Here is a 14,819-nt window from a genome sequence, read left to right as displayed (position 1 = left end):
AAATACCTACAGCTACTGTTGTGTTTGCTGCGTAGGAATCTGATTGTTTTCTAGCGGTGGAGGGTTGAATTTGGATAAAGATGAACATGATGATTTTTGCGATGGAAGTAGTAATCTGCCTGTATGCCATTTATTACAGCTTTTTGATGTTCATCAATATTTCAATTTGATAAATACCTACAGCTACCGTTGTTTGCTGCGTAGGAATCTGATTTTTTTCTAGCGGTGGAGGGTTGAATTTGGATAAAGATGATTATGATTATTTTTTTTTTGCGATGGAAGTAGTATTCGTATAAAATATTTTCTGTGTGGATAATCCAAGCCTTATTGCTGCATTATCTTCACGGAATCTATTCTTTGGATCACAATTATTGTCGGTCCTTAAAATACTAATTGTTCTATTAGGAACCCTACTTTTTTCCCATTTGCCTTCTTTCTGTATTGCTCACTGTGGTGTTCAATAGAGGGTAACTGTATTTGAAGAAAGTGTGTAATAAAAACTAAGATTTTCTTCAGTAGCAGTGCCACCAGGACGCTGTTTTGCAATAATGAGTCGACTGTCATTTTGCAATACAATGTCAACTGTGTGTTGGTGGATGGCGTGATTGAATGAAACGTGTAATTCAATTGAATATTGTTTTATTACTGCCTCAATAATTGAAGTACATTATTTATATAGTAACTTACATACTACACCACAACTGTTAAAAGCCTTTTCTAAGGGTTGACATTTTATTGTAGAATCGATCAGGGTTAACACACTATTGCATAACAGCGTCCTTATGAGGTTATGAAGCGACGAGTGTCGTCACTAAAACGTTTTTGGAAGCACGATAGCGTAGTTCTAAGAGTATTTTTCGACAACGTAACGTACTGTAGCCTGGGAAACCGCGCCATTTAATTTTTGGAAGAAATCCTATCTTAAAAGGAAGCGTTTTACCTTTTAGGTGGTCATTGACAAAAAAAAGGCAAAAACAACTAAATCTGACCAATAAATAAAATGTCTATGTTTTTATATCTGTAAAATAGATTTAAGTTTGTTTCTGTGTGTTCGACTCGAACTAGATCTACCTTTATTTTTATATAAATCAATACAATACTGTGAAGTGTTTTCGATTATTATCGTCAAGTTCGTTAGCTAGTGTTCATGGTTTGTATGAAACGTGTTGTTATACATATGCACTTAACATTTTTGTAAGAAATAACTATCTCATTTTTGTTACAACCTGTATAAAATAGACAAAGCTCTTTAGCAGAACTCCTAGTACAGTCAACGTCATAAATAAGTTATCACTTCCTTGTCATTTTAACGTCATGTTTGAAAAGGCATACGAAATTGTGTACCGACTGAAAGCGACGAGGTACAACAGTGATCACTTATTTATGACATTGACTGTACGTAGTGACAATGTTCCATAGTAATGCTTTGAAAATAAAACTTTAAGGGCCCGTTCATTGATTTTTTTTATTCGACATATCTGTGATGTCTTCGGTCTTGGTTTGTTTTGTCCGAGTAAATAAACTCTGCATTACATTTATCTGTCGCATAAAATGTATCAAAGAGTGGCGAACTGGGCCCAAAACATTGTAAAACTTTTGATGTCTCGTTAAACAATAATCACATTAAGCTCAGCAAGTGCCATATTGTAAGAAAATTCCTAACGCTTTGGCATTATCCATGTCATGACTAAACTAAATGCCCTACCTCCATTGGCATGAGTAGGTCAGGGTGGCAGCTACTATCCGCAGCACTGCTTTTTGTACACCAACACCACCCCAATAGTACTGCGCACCCTACCCTCAATACATGCCAAAGCCTGCCTCGGGTGGATGCCGAAAAGATTTCCTTCCAATAAGCCTAACAATTTAAGTTTCTAGAGGCTGGCTTGACGATGCTACTGTTCCAGTGGTTATGTTTTCCCTATTAGTAGTGTAAGCAAATCTGCTAGTACTTAGATTTATTTTGAAAATAAAAACTTCAAATCATGTCCAGCATTTTATTTAAATTCCAACTGCGCACCAAAACTGACACATTTCACTAACAACTTCTCAAACATTTTAGAAGGATTAGATTCAATTCAATTATTTAAAGATTCAATTCTGCGCATGTTCCGCTATCGCCTTAAACGAAGTATAAGTCCCCCTGCTTATGCGCCATTCGAACACTAGTAATTTTACGAACACTACTCGCCCCCACAGACTTATACAATCGTTGAATATGCATGTCCGTTTCATAGGAAACTGCCATTTAGGGTTTGTCTAAGACGTATAAGTCTTGCGGGAAGGCTATATTATGTTACAATCATTATATCTATGCTCTAAGAGACGCTTATCACAAGCATTTAGCTTTCCTCACACCGAGACGACGCGAACCACATTTCTTTGCATCTGCTACGCTACATGTTTGAGACCTTGTCGAACTTTAATTTTACCTGTATACCTTTCATCTTCAAATTTGTCATACAATAATTCGGGAGATAACTGTCGCTGTTGTAACTGACGCTTAAAAGTCTGCAGAATATTCTGTTTCTCTAAATACAACTTATCTTTCTTTGAATACTTAGATATGGCTGCCAAAGTTGTATTCACCCAAGCCTCGTAGTAAGGCATCGTGTGGTTGTTAGAAGAACTCCATTTTGCCACCTCTGTTTCGGGGGATAATATCTTCGCGGACGAAACAGCTGGTGTTGGAAAGTTACAAATTTCTTTAGCATTATGCTTTTTGAGCACCTTTCTTTTCTTAGCGACCTTTACGACGCTAACTTTACTTGGTTCAATCTGGATGTGTGCATCTTTCTTTGGTAATTTAGGTTTGGAGCGCACCTTTTTAACTTCACTTGGGATTTTAATCTCTAGAGGTTTTGATTTTTTCTGATCGACGAATGTAACGGCTTTATAGACTCTTAGAGAGTCGTTTTTGGCTGTTATGGTTTTTATTATGGGCTTCCTTTTGATGGGTGCTTTTCTGACGGAAGCTTTATCCGTTTTGGTCCTGTCGGACTTCGTGAGGCGTGTCTCGAGTGACTCTTTTGATTTAGCGCGTTCCTTTGGTTCACTGCTTGATTTGTTGGTCGTGGGTAGTTCTGGAATTTGTTGAGTGGTTAATTCGTACCCTAGCTCCACACTGCTCGCTAAGTTCTCGACAAAGTCCTCGGGAAAGTTGACCGAAGTACCGACCGAGTTGGGACGAAGCATGACGAAGTGCCTCTCCACACTTTCATATTCACATAAACTCGTTTAATTTCGCGAGCGGTGTGGACGTAGCTTAAAGGCTTTAATACATAGTGAGTAACTTACCTACAGGCGGTCGTCACTGTAAACAATGTATATCTAAACAGTGGGCAATGGATTAGAATTGTCTATAACATATATGGCAAGGCCGGCCAAACCCTGGCCCACAGACCATCAAGTGGCCCGCCAACGCATTGATCGGCCAGCCTTTCTTCTTTGTCGTCTATATAAATTTGCTTTTTGCGCCCCTTGCCAACTGGCGGCCAAAGCGGCTCTACTCGCTCTACCCTATGATCGCAGTTGACAATTCCTTATTCAACACTAATGGTCTTACCTTCTTTAATAATAATTAACTCTTCTTTTTTAACGTCGACATCCTTTAGAACCTTTGGTTTCAGCGTGTACCTGTCCCGTATTCTCTTCCGGTATTCCACGCATCCCAATTTAGGTTGTTTTTCAGGCATCTCCATTCTTCTTGGTAATTTAGGCGAACCCAGTTCTGGGTAAGTGTCGGTAGACTGTGAAACACGTTCTACTTTGTGTTCTTCCTGTAACATAAGACTTTTTCCAATAAGTATCTCATTTATCTTTGGTGTCTTAGGTATCTATTGAGGCCTAGAAAAGCTATTAATAAGATTATTCAGGAAAGTTTTAGTTTTAGAGCGTCTGAAAACAAAACAGTCATTCGAGAGTGGAAGATAATTATGTAGGTTTTTCATCTTTAAAAAGTTCTTTAATTTGGGAAAAATAAGTAACTATAAATAGTATCTCCTAGTATTATGTGGTATACTGCCTACCTTATATTCCACCTTTTTTCGTTCTGGTTGACTTGTACGAAATTTATCCTCAAGTTTCAAGAATTTTGAACGCACAACGTCCCCGCGATCTGGCTGATTCTTTAATAAATACTGTTCTTTCTGTTTTTGTCGACGAACCATGTCCCCACGATCCTTTAGCCGTAGCTTTTCCAGTTCCGAAAGCTTTCTCTTGTCCATTTTTTAATTTCAATGTGTAAAAAATACTATAATTTTGATGCCGGTGCCTGACGTGTCCAATGAGTAATGATTGAATGAATGCCAACGCGATTTTTTTTTCAAAATATTGCTCGCCTGTCATTGAAATGGCGCGAAAAGTTATATTCAAAAATGGCGGCACGTAGTTTTGTGAGTGAATAATAATCTTGTTACTTGTTACACAAAATAGTTAGTACTGTTTTAATTATTATTTAACGGTGGTGATAATCCATAGAAGGAAATTAAATTTCATGTGTATCAATCATTAACCTCTTTAGTAAAATTTAATCCAGAGAGCCGTCACGTGGCCGTCACCTTTAAAACCCACTCGATTACCCTTCAATACTGACACTGCCGACCGCCATTTCTACATCTATGCTAAAAAATGCAAAAAAAATATTAAAATGATTGGTATAAAATGATATAACGTTCCAGTCTTCATTATTTCCTCGCGATGGACAAAAAATCCAAAGCAAAGTTGGTCAAGTCCAAGTCTTCTAATAGTGCCATCACAAGCAGGTCCGAAAAGGGCTCCTCCAACAAGAAGAGCAGAAGCAATGTTGAGTTCAAGGCACTAGCGGGCAAGAAGCGGGGAGTGTACGTTGAGAAGCGGCCGAGTGGGAACAAACAGATCAATGCACAAGGTAAAGATTTATATTTCGGGGTCTCATGGACGGAACTAAGTAAGTACATTGAAATTGTCCCAAACGATGCGTTTAGTCAGTGTTTTTCAACCTGCGGGTCGCGACCCCCTGCGCGAAGCATTTTTAGGAGGGTCGCGGATGATGCTGGGAACACAGTACTTCGGTAAAAAAAAGTTTAAAAATATTTATTAACTAAATGCGTTGATTTGTTAGCTGTAGGTCCAATAACCAATTATGTTTGACACAAAATAAAATACATAAAAAACAACGGGTACGGGGTCGCGAAATATTAATTCACAGGGACTAAAGGGTCGGTCATGAAAAAGGTTGGAAAAAACAGTTAAAGAAACAATAGCCAAGACTTTTCTTACGATAGGCTGGGACGGGCTCCCCGGGGCCGATTTATTCACTGTTTTCTATTTTAATCTCACAAAACGTTATACTAGAAGATTTTGATCAAAAGAAATCCCATATCTTGATCATCTTAGGTACTTGCCTTTAAATGTGTAGTTTTGACGTAATTTTAGGTAATAAGTAAAATAGCACATTTCTAGCAGAAAAGATACTTTACTTTTTCAAAAGGGCCCAGGCACTGTCCCAGGGCCCCCGCATAACCTAAGTCGGCCCTGACAGTAACTAGCACTAGCTCTAGCATTTCTACGTCATGACACCTCTCGTGTTATAAACTAGGCCTAAAGTGCAACTACAGGACACTTTGTGGTGGATTTAAGGCAATGGATTTCAACAAATGTGATGTCATTAGATTTGAATTAATTCTAGGAGTACCATAGCGTAGTGTTCGCAATTAGGTACGCCTTTGTTTGTGACGAACTAAACTAAATGTAGGCCTCTCATAACGTGTGTATATCTAGTTCGATTTTTACAGTTAGTTTTTTGTGCCTTGTGATGTTGCAGATAAAAATGAAACCAAACTTAAGGCACCACCAAGATCCCGGCCCGGAACGAAGACATTCTTAGCGTCTGTCCTGACCATCCTCTCTAAATCCACGGCCAGCACCCAGTACCCGCCCATCCAGGAACCTAAAGAGGCCAAACAACGAAACAAACAAAGAAAGATATCGAAACAAACACTAGAAAATCAAAAACAGCCTCCAGAAAATCAGAAAACCAAAATGTTGAAAAAAAATTCATTAAAAAATGTTCTAAAAGACGAAATCACGATCAAAAAGGTTGAGGAATACCAAGAGACAAACAAAAAAATTAAAAAGACTAAATACAAGTCTAGAGTCCTCAACGAAGTTAGTAACCAGCCTTCACAAAAAGTTCTCGTACTACAATCTAAGAAAGACATCGTACAGACACCGTCCTGCAATTCCAAAAGCACGAAGGAAATGTCCGAGCATTCCATTAAATGGGCCGATTTCCTTCCAAAACTAATCGATTCGGAGACAGGTGCAATCAAAAATGTGCTAGAGAAGAATTACAACCCTCAAGAACACGGAATAGCTAAAAGCGTTCTGGAAGGGACCCAATTCAATATGGATAAAAAACCATATGACCCTACCACACTTGTAAGCACTCCTCCGAAAGACGAAAAACTTTACAGTCTATTTGTAGATCTTCTGGAGTCGGTATACAATGTGAAGCCCGAATATAATGATGTGAGTGGCTTAAAAAGTATAAAGTCATCTAAAATCGAGCTCGAAATAGACGACAGTGTCGCTCAAAAACTTGACAAACCAAATAAAATCCCGGAAAGCATAGAAGACGACCATCATATAGCTGCCAAGCCGCACTACTCCGTCACACCTGACGATAATGAAGACTGGGACACGCAAAAACTAGCCGAATATTTTAAAAACAAACCAATGTGCGTAGAATGGTCGGAGCCATATTTACGAACCAAAAAGACGTGTAAATGTGTAAAGAAGAAATTGAAAACCGAACTTTACGCGACAAAGCAGAAAGCAGCTAAAACGCAAAGCGCTGTCATGGAAGAACGTAGATCATTTTACAAGAAGACCAAGAAACCGGACCTTTTGAATATTCTAAAAGAACAGTTGAAAATGGACGACGGTGGACGTGAACACACTGACAATTTCTACCAATCTCTGCGGGTCATTGCGAGGAATAAACGGAAGCAGAATACAATCAGTTTTAACACCTCTGTAAAGGGTGGTCAAAACGCAGGTAGCGATTATGATTCGTGCATCTTCAAGAGACGAAAAGTCATATCTCCGAGCACGCGGTTACCGAAACGAAACAAAGGGAACAAAACAAACGACTTTTTTAGAATCCCCATAGATACTAAATCTGTGGATAGTGAGTACAATAGAACTATAGCAGAATCAGCAATCAATTGCAATGAATCAAACCATTCTTTAGAAGTCACTGGTTTTGATTACGAGCCGAGAACGGGCTTGCCTGCCACAAACAAGTCGTCGATGTACTCCAACTCAGCGAGTGAAAGCCTATTCGATGATGACAGTAAAATAACTAACTGGAATCTTGGCTTTAGGACGATGACTCAAATGTGGAATCCATAAATTGCAATAATATACAGGCGTCCATTTTTCACTTGTCTTTCATTTTATCAAAACCTGGCTGTTGCTACTATGACCGCATTTTCACTAGTTAGTGCTCTGCCGTCAACTCATATATTATACGGTTCCGGGATTATGTACAGTCAACAACAGAAGTTGATAAGCGGTTAAGGGTGCTAAAAAATATTTACACACGACTACTGCCATGGTAATAAGAGAGTATTTAGATTATTATAAGCACCACAACTGCTCATCTACTTCTGCTGCTAACTTTATGTAGGAAATAGTACATTACTGTAGAGGCACCTCGTGAGTTTTTCGGAATTCATGTGCGAAATTACATTTCAAATTTACCACGAGCTTTACGGTGAAGGAAAACATCGTCAGGAAACCTGCGAAACAATTCAATGGTGTGTGTGAAGTTCCCAATCCGCACTGGGCCCGCGTGGGAACTGCGGCCCAAGCCCTCTCATTCTGAGAGGAGGCTTGTGCCCAGCAGTGGGACGTATATAGGCTGGGATTATTAGTTACTTGATTGAACCCAGACACCTATAACGGATCCTGTACCATGTACGGTCAGCAAGTAAGTAATCTATCAATTTTTAAACAAGTTCCTATCAAGGGAATGGATCCCTACCCTCCTTGTCGCTAAAGTCGAACTTTCAAGTTGACAGACACGTCTATGGCATTATTATTTTATGTAGGGTATGACATGCAAACGATTATCACGGACTAAAGGGGTAGACCACATATTTGGCTGATGGTACATACATACAAGCAAATATTAGTGTGATTTCGTGCATATTATTGAACTGGTTTGATTAAAAAAAAAACATTTCGAGTTCCTCATTTTAAACTAAATTTTCCGTTTAGTTACGAAATTGCAATACATTTACTCAATGGAAAAATTTGGAGGACACACTGTGAAATTAGGCTTACCATAGTCAGTGCCTCTAGTGTAGCGTTTTCACAAAACATTCGTTTACTATTCGAAGACGTAAATCGAGCGTTCGATCGTCGATACGTAGCCGCCACATGTCCACGGTGCGGCGTCGTCACCCGTTTTCGTTATGATACGCGGACAAAATAGTTTACGTAGCTAACCTACACCAAAGAGTATTAGTACCAATATAGACCTACACTCACAAAAGTTGTTGTGCAAACTTTCCGCTAGAGGCGCTGTTCGTGTTTCCATACAAATTGAGATTTTAACGCGAACGCGATCGAGACGTATTTTGTGAACGGGAAAATACACTAAGCGTACAGAATGAACAACTTTACCAAATCACCAATTTGTATTGAAATCTGAGAAAAATAAAATACCTACGAAAAATAAAAAAAATGGCCATAATAATAAAAGTACTAGGCGGTAATTCTAAATGAAAACGTAATGAGGGCTATCGTTTTTTGTCTCACTAGATGGCGCACTGTTGCGTGAGGTTTTAAGTGTGGCTTTCAGAGTCTGTTATTACGGGCGTTAAAACAAAGTTTTAGATTAAAATCATATTTAAAACACCTTAAAACCGTACCACAAAAATATCCAGCAACCACAGTGTTGCTTAGTCCCGTTTTGTTCGGAAAAAAAGGGAGGACAAAAGTTTCCGAAAGAAAAAACTGTCTCAAACACAGACATTCATTGCCCCGTAACGCATAATTGCCATAATTAATTTCAGGTTATGCAAAATATTCACAAAAAAAATCTTATTATAAATAAACCCGCGTAGCTCACCCAAAAACTATGAGATTTGACATTTCGGAGACCTCACGCTACACTAGCGCCTCTAGCGGCGAATTCATTCGCGATAGCCCTCATTATCAATTTTAGTGGGTGCTAAATAAAGATACCTTTTAAATGTTTTTTTTATATCTCGAAATCAGCCTAAAATTTTAACTTCCGATTTGTAACTCAATCGCATTCCCGGACTTTCCGCGTTGTCTTTCTGCTTTTTTTCTCTTGCTTTCCCTTTTTCTTCTTCTTCCAGTTCCCTTTGAGCTTGAGGTGTTGAGTCGGTTGTGGGTGAACAGGGCGGCCTTGTACTTGAACGTGGCGGGGCAGAGCGGGCACGCGTATGGACGAACGTCCGAATGTTTTCCGAGGTGCTCCTGTAGCGTCGTTTTGTCCTATAGTGACATTTTTTTGAAATTTGAGATAGAGAGAGAGAGAAACATTTATTTACACATATTTTCGATTGAAAGAATAACAAAATAACATCGAATAGTATAAAGTGGGCCCCGCTCAGCATAATGTTAGGGCACCTGTCAGAAAACTATCACTAATAGCGTTAGAATGCAACACTAGCACAAACAGTAAACAGTTTTTTTGAAAATCGTATATGTCTTTTAAATGACTGTAGAATACCAAAATATCATATTATTTAAATATTTTTTGGAAAACATGAAAATAAATAAATATCATGGGACACTTGACACCAATTAACCTAGTCCCAAACTAAACAAAGCTTGTACTATGGATGGACACTAAGCAACTGATAAAGATACTTACATAGATAAATACATATTAAACATCCAAGACCCGAGAACAAACATTCGTAATTCATACAAATATCTGCCCCGGCAGGGAATCGAACCCGGGACCTCAAGCTTCGCAGTCAGGTTCTCTAACCACTTAGCCATCCAAATATAAATATAAAATACAGCTCTATCGTTACTATCGATGTAAATATCATGTTATTTTGTTACAGTGTGTTTTTGCAGGTGGTAGGACCTTGTGCAAGGTCCGCCCGGATTGCTACCACCATCTTGCTCGCTAATCCTGCCGTGAAGCAGCAGTGCTTGCACTTTTGTATTTCGGCGTGGAGAGTAAGACAGCCGGTGAAATTACTGGCACTTGAGGTATCCCATCTTAGGCCTCTAGGTTGGCAACGCATCTGCAATACCCCTGGTGTTGCAGATGTTTATGGGCGGTGGTGATCTCTTACCATCAGGAGACCCACTTGCCATCCAGTCGAATAAAAAAAAACTATAGTAGATAGTGTGTGCTAGTGTCGCCCCCTGCGCAGAGTTTTGCGTAATATTTACTATTTCATGTTTTCCTGAACTCCATTTAAACTTTGAACATAAAACAACCATAAGACTCACTCGCCGGTGGTAGGCCTATTTCTCAATACAGAAGTTATGGTCAAATTCAAGAGTTGTCGAGCGTATTGTCCAAACTTTCCAACTCTTTTTTCTTCTTCTTCTGCCCTTTTTTCTTCCACTCCTTCTTTATCTTGTGATGTTTGAGTCGCGTGTGAGTGTACACAGCGCCGGAAAAAGAGAAGGTGGCCGGACAGAGCTTGCACTTGTAAGGACGCAGACCGTAGTGGATGTTCATGTGCTGCCGCAGGGTTCCTTTGTCCTGCGTGATGAGACATTACGGTGATGAGGGACCATTCTCTATTATGACGACCGAAAAGCCAGCATAGCTACTACGAAACCCGAAACTCGAAGTTCGTGTCGTGCGGTCCCTCTGACACTTATACTATTTAATACGAGAGAGAGAGAGACGGTACGACAAGAACTTCGAGTTTCGTAGTAGCTCTGCTGGGTTAGAACACCTAACTGTGAAGCTTGAGGTCTCGGGTTCGGTCCCCGGACGGAGCAGATATTTGTATGAATAATACGAATGTTGGTTTTTGAGTATGAACTAAATACTCTAATAAATACTCGTAATCTATTTTATTTTCCAATAGAATTAAAAAGTCATGTAAACAAAGCAATATTTCACGATTACTCCATAGTTAAATACTTACTTTTGAACGCCAATCCCGATCATATTCACATCTCAATGAACCCACCATTGTTTCTAACAATCATTGTACCATTAAAATAACTGTATAACTATGTTTAGTTTTATAGAATTAATTGAATGACGAACATTCGTTACATTTGTCAAATTAACAAGATCATTTTTTTACTCACCGAAGTCTATTTTGTCTCTGAAAATTTAGTGCTGTAGGTACAAAATTAATTATTTGATTGAACCACCCCATAATTATGGCTGGCTCTGCAAATTGTAGAATTTTATTGGCGAGCCTTTTTATTGAAAATCTTTTAAAAAAACTGTTACTATTTACTTATGAAACCAAAACAATATAAATTATAATATCCTTGCTAATTGTTATATAATTGCTGTGAATTATTTCTCAAGTTTTTATTTTTCAATAAAAAGACACAAGATCGGTGCCATAGACAAGTCGGTGTCAATGTCAGTTACCACATTGGTTTACCAGATTTCTTAATTCCATTGGAGTATATTATATTTATCTATACATCAAGTAAGCTTAAATGCGTTGAAGAACGAAGAAAGAACATATTGGCCTTGGCAGAAACTGGTATATCCCGCGAAATATTGACTGCACATTACTTATCCGAGCGACCGCACAGATATATGCGATAGGGCCTACTGAGTGATAGTTGGAGTATCTCGCTAAATAAATATCATGGGACACTTGACACCAATATGGTATTGACAAACTCCTGAATTTGCCATGTCTTAATATTATTATGAAAATATAGATGTACAGACAGTGTTTTAGCGAAGAGAAACTTAAATTGGTTGAAAATTGGATTTATAGTGAATTTTTGAAAAATCTATACACCTGTCTCTTTCTCAAACGCTTTTCTCTATGCAGCAAGTATGCGGTACTGGCGTGTGACGTCACATGCCAGTATATCTTTCTCTGTCTAATCTTGAATTTCAAACCCTCATAACTTTGTTATTTGTAAAGGTAGCTTAAAAATGTTCTTTATTCGATAACAGGCATTATGTAGTTTTAATTTATAAAACATATACAAAATAGTCAAATACCGTATTGAATTAGTCGGGTGAATATTCCGGCGTTTGTACCGCCGTCATTGTTCTCAACACTTTTTTATCAGATTTCAAGAAATAGGTACAATAACTATCAACATGTGTTCATCAATATGTGTCGGATGTTGATGTTTGTTGTACCTTTTTGCTTAAGAAAATCTGATAAAAAAGTGTTGACAACAATGACGGCGGTACTAACGCCTGAATATTCACCAGTCCCAAACTAAGCAAAGTTGTACTATGGATACTAGGCAACGGATATACATACTTATATAGATACATACATACTTAAAGAAACATTAAACATCCAAGACCCGAGAACAAACATTCGTATTATTCATACAGTACGATTACTTGGAGTTAACACTTGATAGATGGGCGTGCCTTACCTAACCTAACCACTTGGCCATCCGGGCAATAAAATAACATGCTATTTAATAGTGAAACTAGAGTATACATCGGGGCACCTATACCCCTGGGGCTGTTGTCTTTGAACAAATAAAAACAAATGCTTGCAGTATTAAGATCTCTGTCAGTGGCCTTACTACGGGCGTCGCCAGCCAATGGTGCAGGGTTGGGGGGGGGGGGGGAGTTGTAGGGACAGTCGAGAGCACCTGAAGCTTTTCACTTGTAGTATGAGCATTGATCGATCAATCAAAGACTTGGTTTGGTTGCTTCCATTTGACAACTTATTAGAATCTAGGGGAGGGGGTCAGTTGCCCTCCCCGGCCCCCCTACAGATAAAGTAGCTAAATGTAAAGCAACCAAATGCGAGGCGAAGTTGTCGACGCCCTTGGGCCTTACTCTGGCAGGTGTCACCGTGTCACGTCTCACCATGAAGGCCTTCCCGCACTGGTCGCAGACGTGCGTGCGCGGTCGGCCGCCCGGCGCGTGCGCCGCTCGTGCGCAGCAGCCGGCCGGCCGTCACGTACGCCGCGCGGGCACTGCGAGCACTTGGAATTGAGCTCCTGCCAACGAATATTCAAATTCAAATCATTTATTCAGTAAATAGGCCGCAATGGCCACTTTTACACGTATTTTTTTTAAACTACCAGCGCTTATGGAAAGACAATACAGAGGTCAATCAACATTTAACCCATTCATTGCCGAACGCCTGATTATTTTTTATCGATAGTAGTTTGATTGTCGTTATGAATAAGGGGTTATTCATAAACGACAACCAACCTATTTTAGTTGAAATGCCGCTAAAATTCGTTTGTCCTTATCTGTCACTTCGACATTTGTATTGTTAGAAAGGGACAAAGCATTTGTTAGTTTACATAGGCTTGTTAAGATTTATGAATAGGGGGTTAAATATAGCTCACTGCTGTAGATATTTTTTTTTCACTTGCCTTTTTTTGCAAAAATAAATTGACACTATTACAGCAAAGCACACGTTTGATGAAAGAGGGCTTGGCCATAGTTCCCACGCGGGCCCAGTGCGGATTGGGAACTAGTGGCCGTGGTGGCCTAGTGGTTTGACCTATCGCCTCTCAAGCAGAGGTCGTGGGTTCAAACCCCAGCTCGCACCTCTGAAGTTTTCGAAAATTACCACGGAGCTTTGCGGCGAAGGAAAACATCGTGAGGAAACCTGCACAAACCTGCGAAGCAACTCAATGGTGCGTGTGAAGTTCCCAATCCGCACTGGCCCGCGTGGGAACTACGGCCCAAGCCCTCTTGTTCCGAGAGGAGGCCTGTGCCCAGCAGTGGACGTATATAGGCTGGGATCATCACACGTTTGATGAGTATTTAATAGGTCTTGTGCCTTGGTCTGTTTGATAAAAAAAGAGGTGGGTTGACAGCTGTCACTTGTCAAATGTCGCCGTTTAAACTACGATATTTACTATTATATATTATTATTATATATTATTGTTCAATTATTCGCTTCTCGTTTAAAGTTCGTTGTGAGACTAGTGCCTTAGCTCGGAGTTACGATACGTCAAGGGCAAAGATATCGACACGGCCAAAGTTGCAAAAATATGTATACACGGCCTTATGTTAAGTGCATAAAGTCGTGTATACATATTTTTGTAACTTGCGGCCGTGTCGATATCTTTGCCTTGACTGTACTCAGCCCTAGTCAAGCCTGCCTTAGCTTGCCTAACCTACCCTACCCTGCTTACCTTAGTGTGCACGAGTTTTATGTGTAAAGTCATAGCAGTTTTGTTAGGACACTTGTTGTGGCAGTAGTCGCACTCAAACCTGAAAACAAATCACTATTGTTAATTCTGTGAGTGCGCATATTTGTCACTCATGTCAGCCTAAAGACGTCCACTGCTGACATAGGCCTCCCCCAAGGATCTCCACTCAGACCGGTCTTGTGTTTTCCGCATCCACCGCGATCCCGCGATCTTAACCAGGTCGTCGCTCCATCTTGTTATAGGCCTACCGACAGCTCGTCTCCGGTCGCGGACGTCATTCGAGAACCTTCTGACCCCAACGGCCATTAATATGTAATAAATTAATAATAATCATAATAATAACGTGGACTGTCCGCTAGCACATCCTCAAGGTGTATTAGGGCATTAAGAGATAGTAGACGGCTGGTTAGATCAATTTACTGGAATCGTTATTTTCGAATTGTAAAATTTCCTGTCGCATTTTTCTAAAAGTA

The 14,819-nt window shown here is 39.6% G+C and overlaps 3 protein-coding genes across 3 annotated transcripts; 1 reads left to right on the top strand and 2 right to left on the bottom strand.

The window, feature by feature from the left end:
- Positions 1–1,983: 1,983 nt before the first annotated feature.
- Positions 1,984–4,311, bottom strand: LOC141444939 (uncharacterized). The gene is made up of 3 exons (XM_074110721.1): positions 4,029–4,311; positions 3,566–3,779; positions 1,984–3,083 (listed from the first exon to the last, which is right to left on the bottom strand). Exons 1-3 carry the CDS (start codon positions 4,224–4,226, stop codon positions 2,392–2,394), a joined length of 1,104 nt encoding a protein of 367 aa, XP_073966822.1. The 5' UTR covers positions 4,227–4,311; the 3' UTR covers positions 1,984–2,391.
- Positions 4,312–4,498: 187 nt separating this feature from the next.
- LOC141444937 (uncharacterized) lies at positions 4,499–7,426 on the top strand. The gene is made up of 2 exons (XM_074110720.1): positions 4,499–4,888; positions 5,804–7,426. Exons 1-2 carry the CDS (start codon positions 4,699–4,701, stop codon positions 7,393–7,395), a joined length of 1,782 nt encoding a protein of 593 aa, XP_073966821.1. The 5' UTR covers positions 4,499–4,698; the 3' UTR covers positions 7,396–7,426.
- A 3,064-nt stretch (positions 7,427–10,490) lies between these two features.
- LOC141444696 (zinc finger X-chromosomal protein-like) lies at positions 10,491–13,100 on the bottom strand. The gene is made up of 2 exons (XM_074110285.1): positions 13,040–13,100; positions 10,491–10,750 (listed from the first exon to the last, which is right to left on the bottom strand). Exons 1-2 carry the CDS (start codon positions 13,040–13,042, stop codon positions 10,538–10,540), a joined length of 216 nt encoding a protein of 71 aa, XP_073966386.1. The 5' UTR covers positions 13,043–13,100; the 3' UTR covers positions 10,491–10,537.
- Between the last annotated feature and the right edge of the window lie 1,719 nt (positions 13,101–14,819).

The sequence above is a fragment of the Choristoneura fumiferana genome, chromosome 30 (assembly GCF_025370935.1).
Source record: "Choristoneura fumiferana chromosome 30, NRCan_CFum_1, whole genome shotgun sequence".
NCBI lineage: Eukaryota > Metazoa > Arthropoda > Insecta > Lepidoptera > Tortricidae > Choristoneura > Choristoneura fumiferana.
The sequence above is the reverse complement of the archived record's forward strand: the minus strand, read 5'-3'. Positions and strand labels throughout refer to the sequence as shown.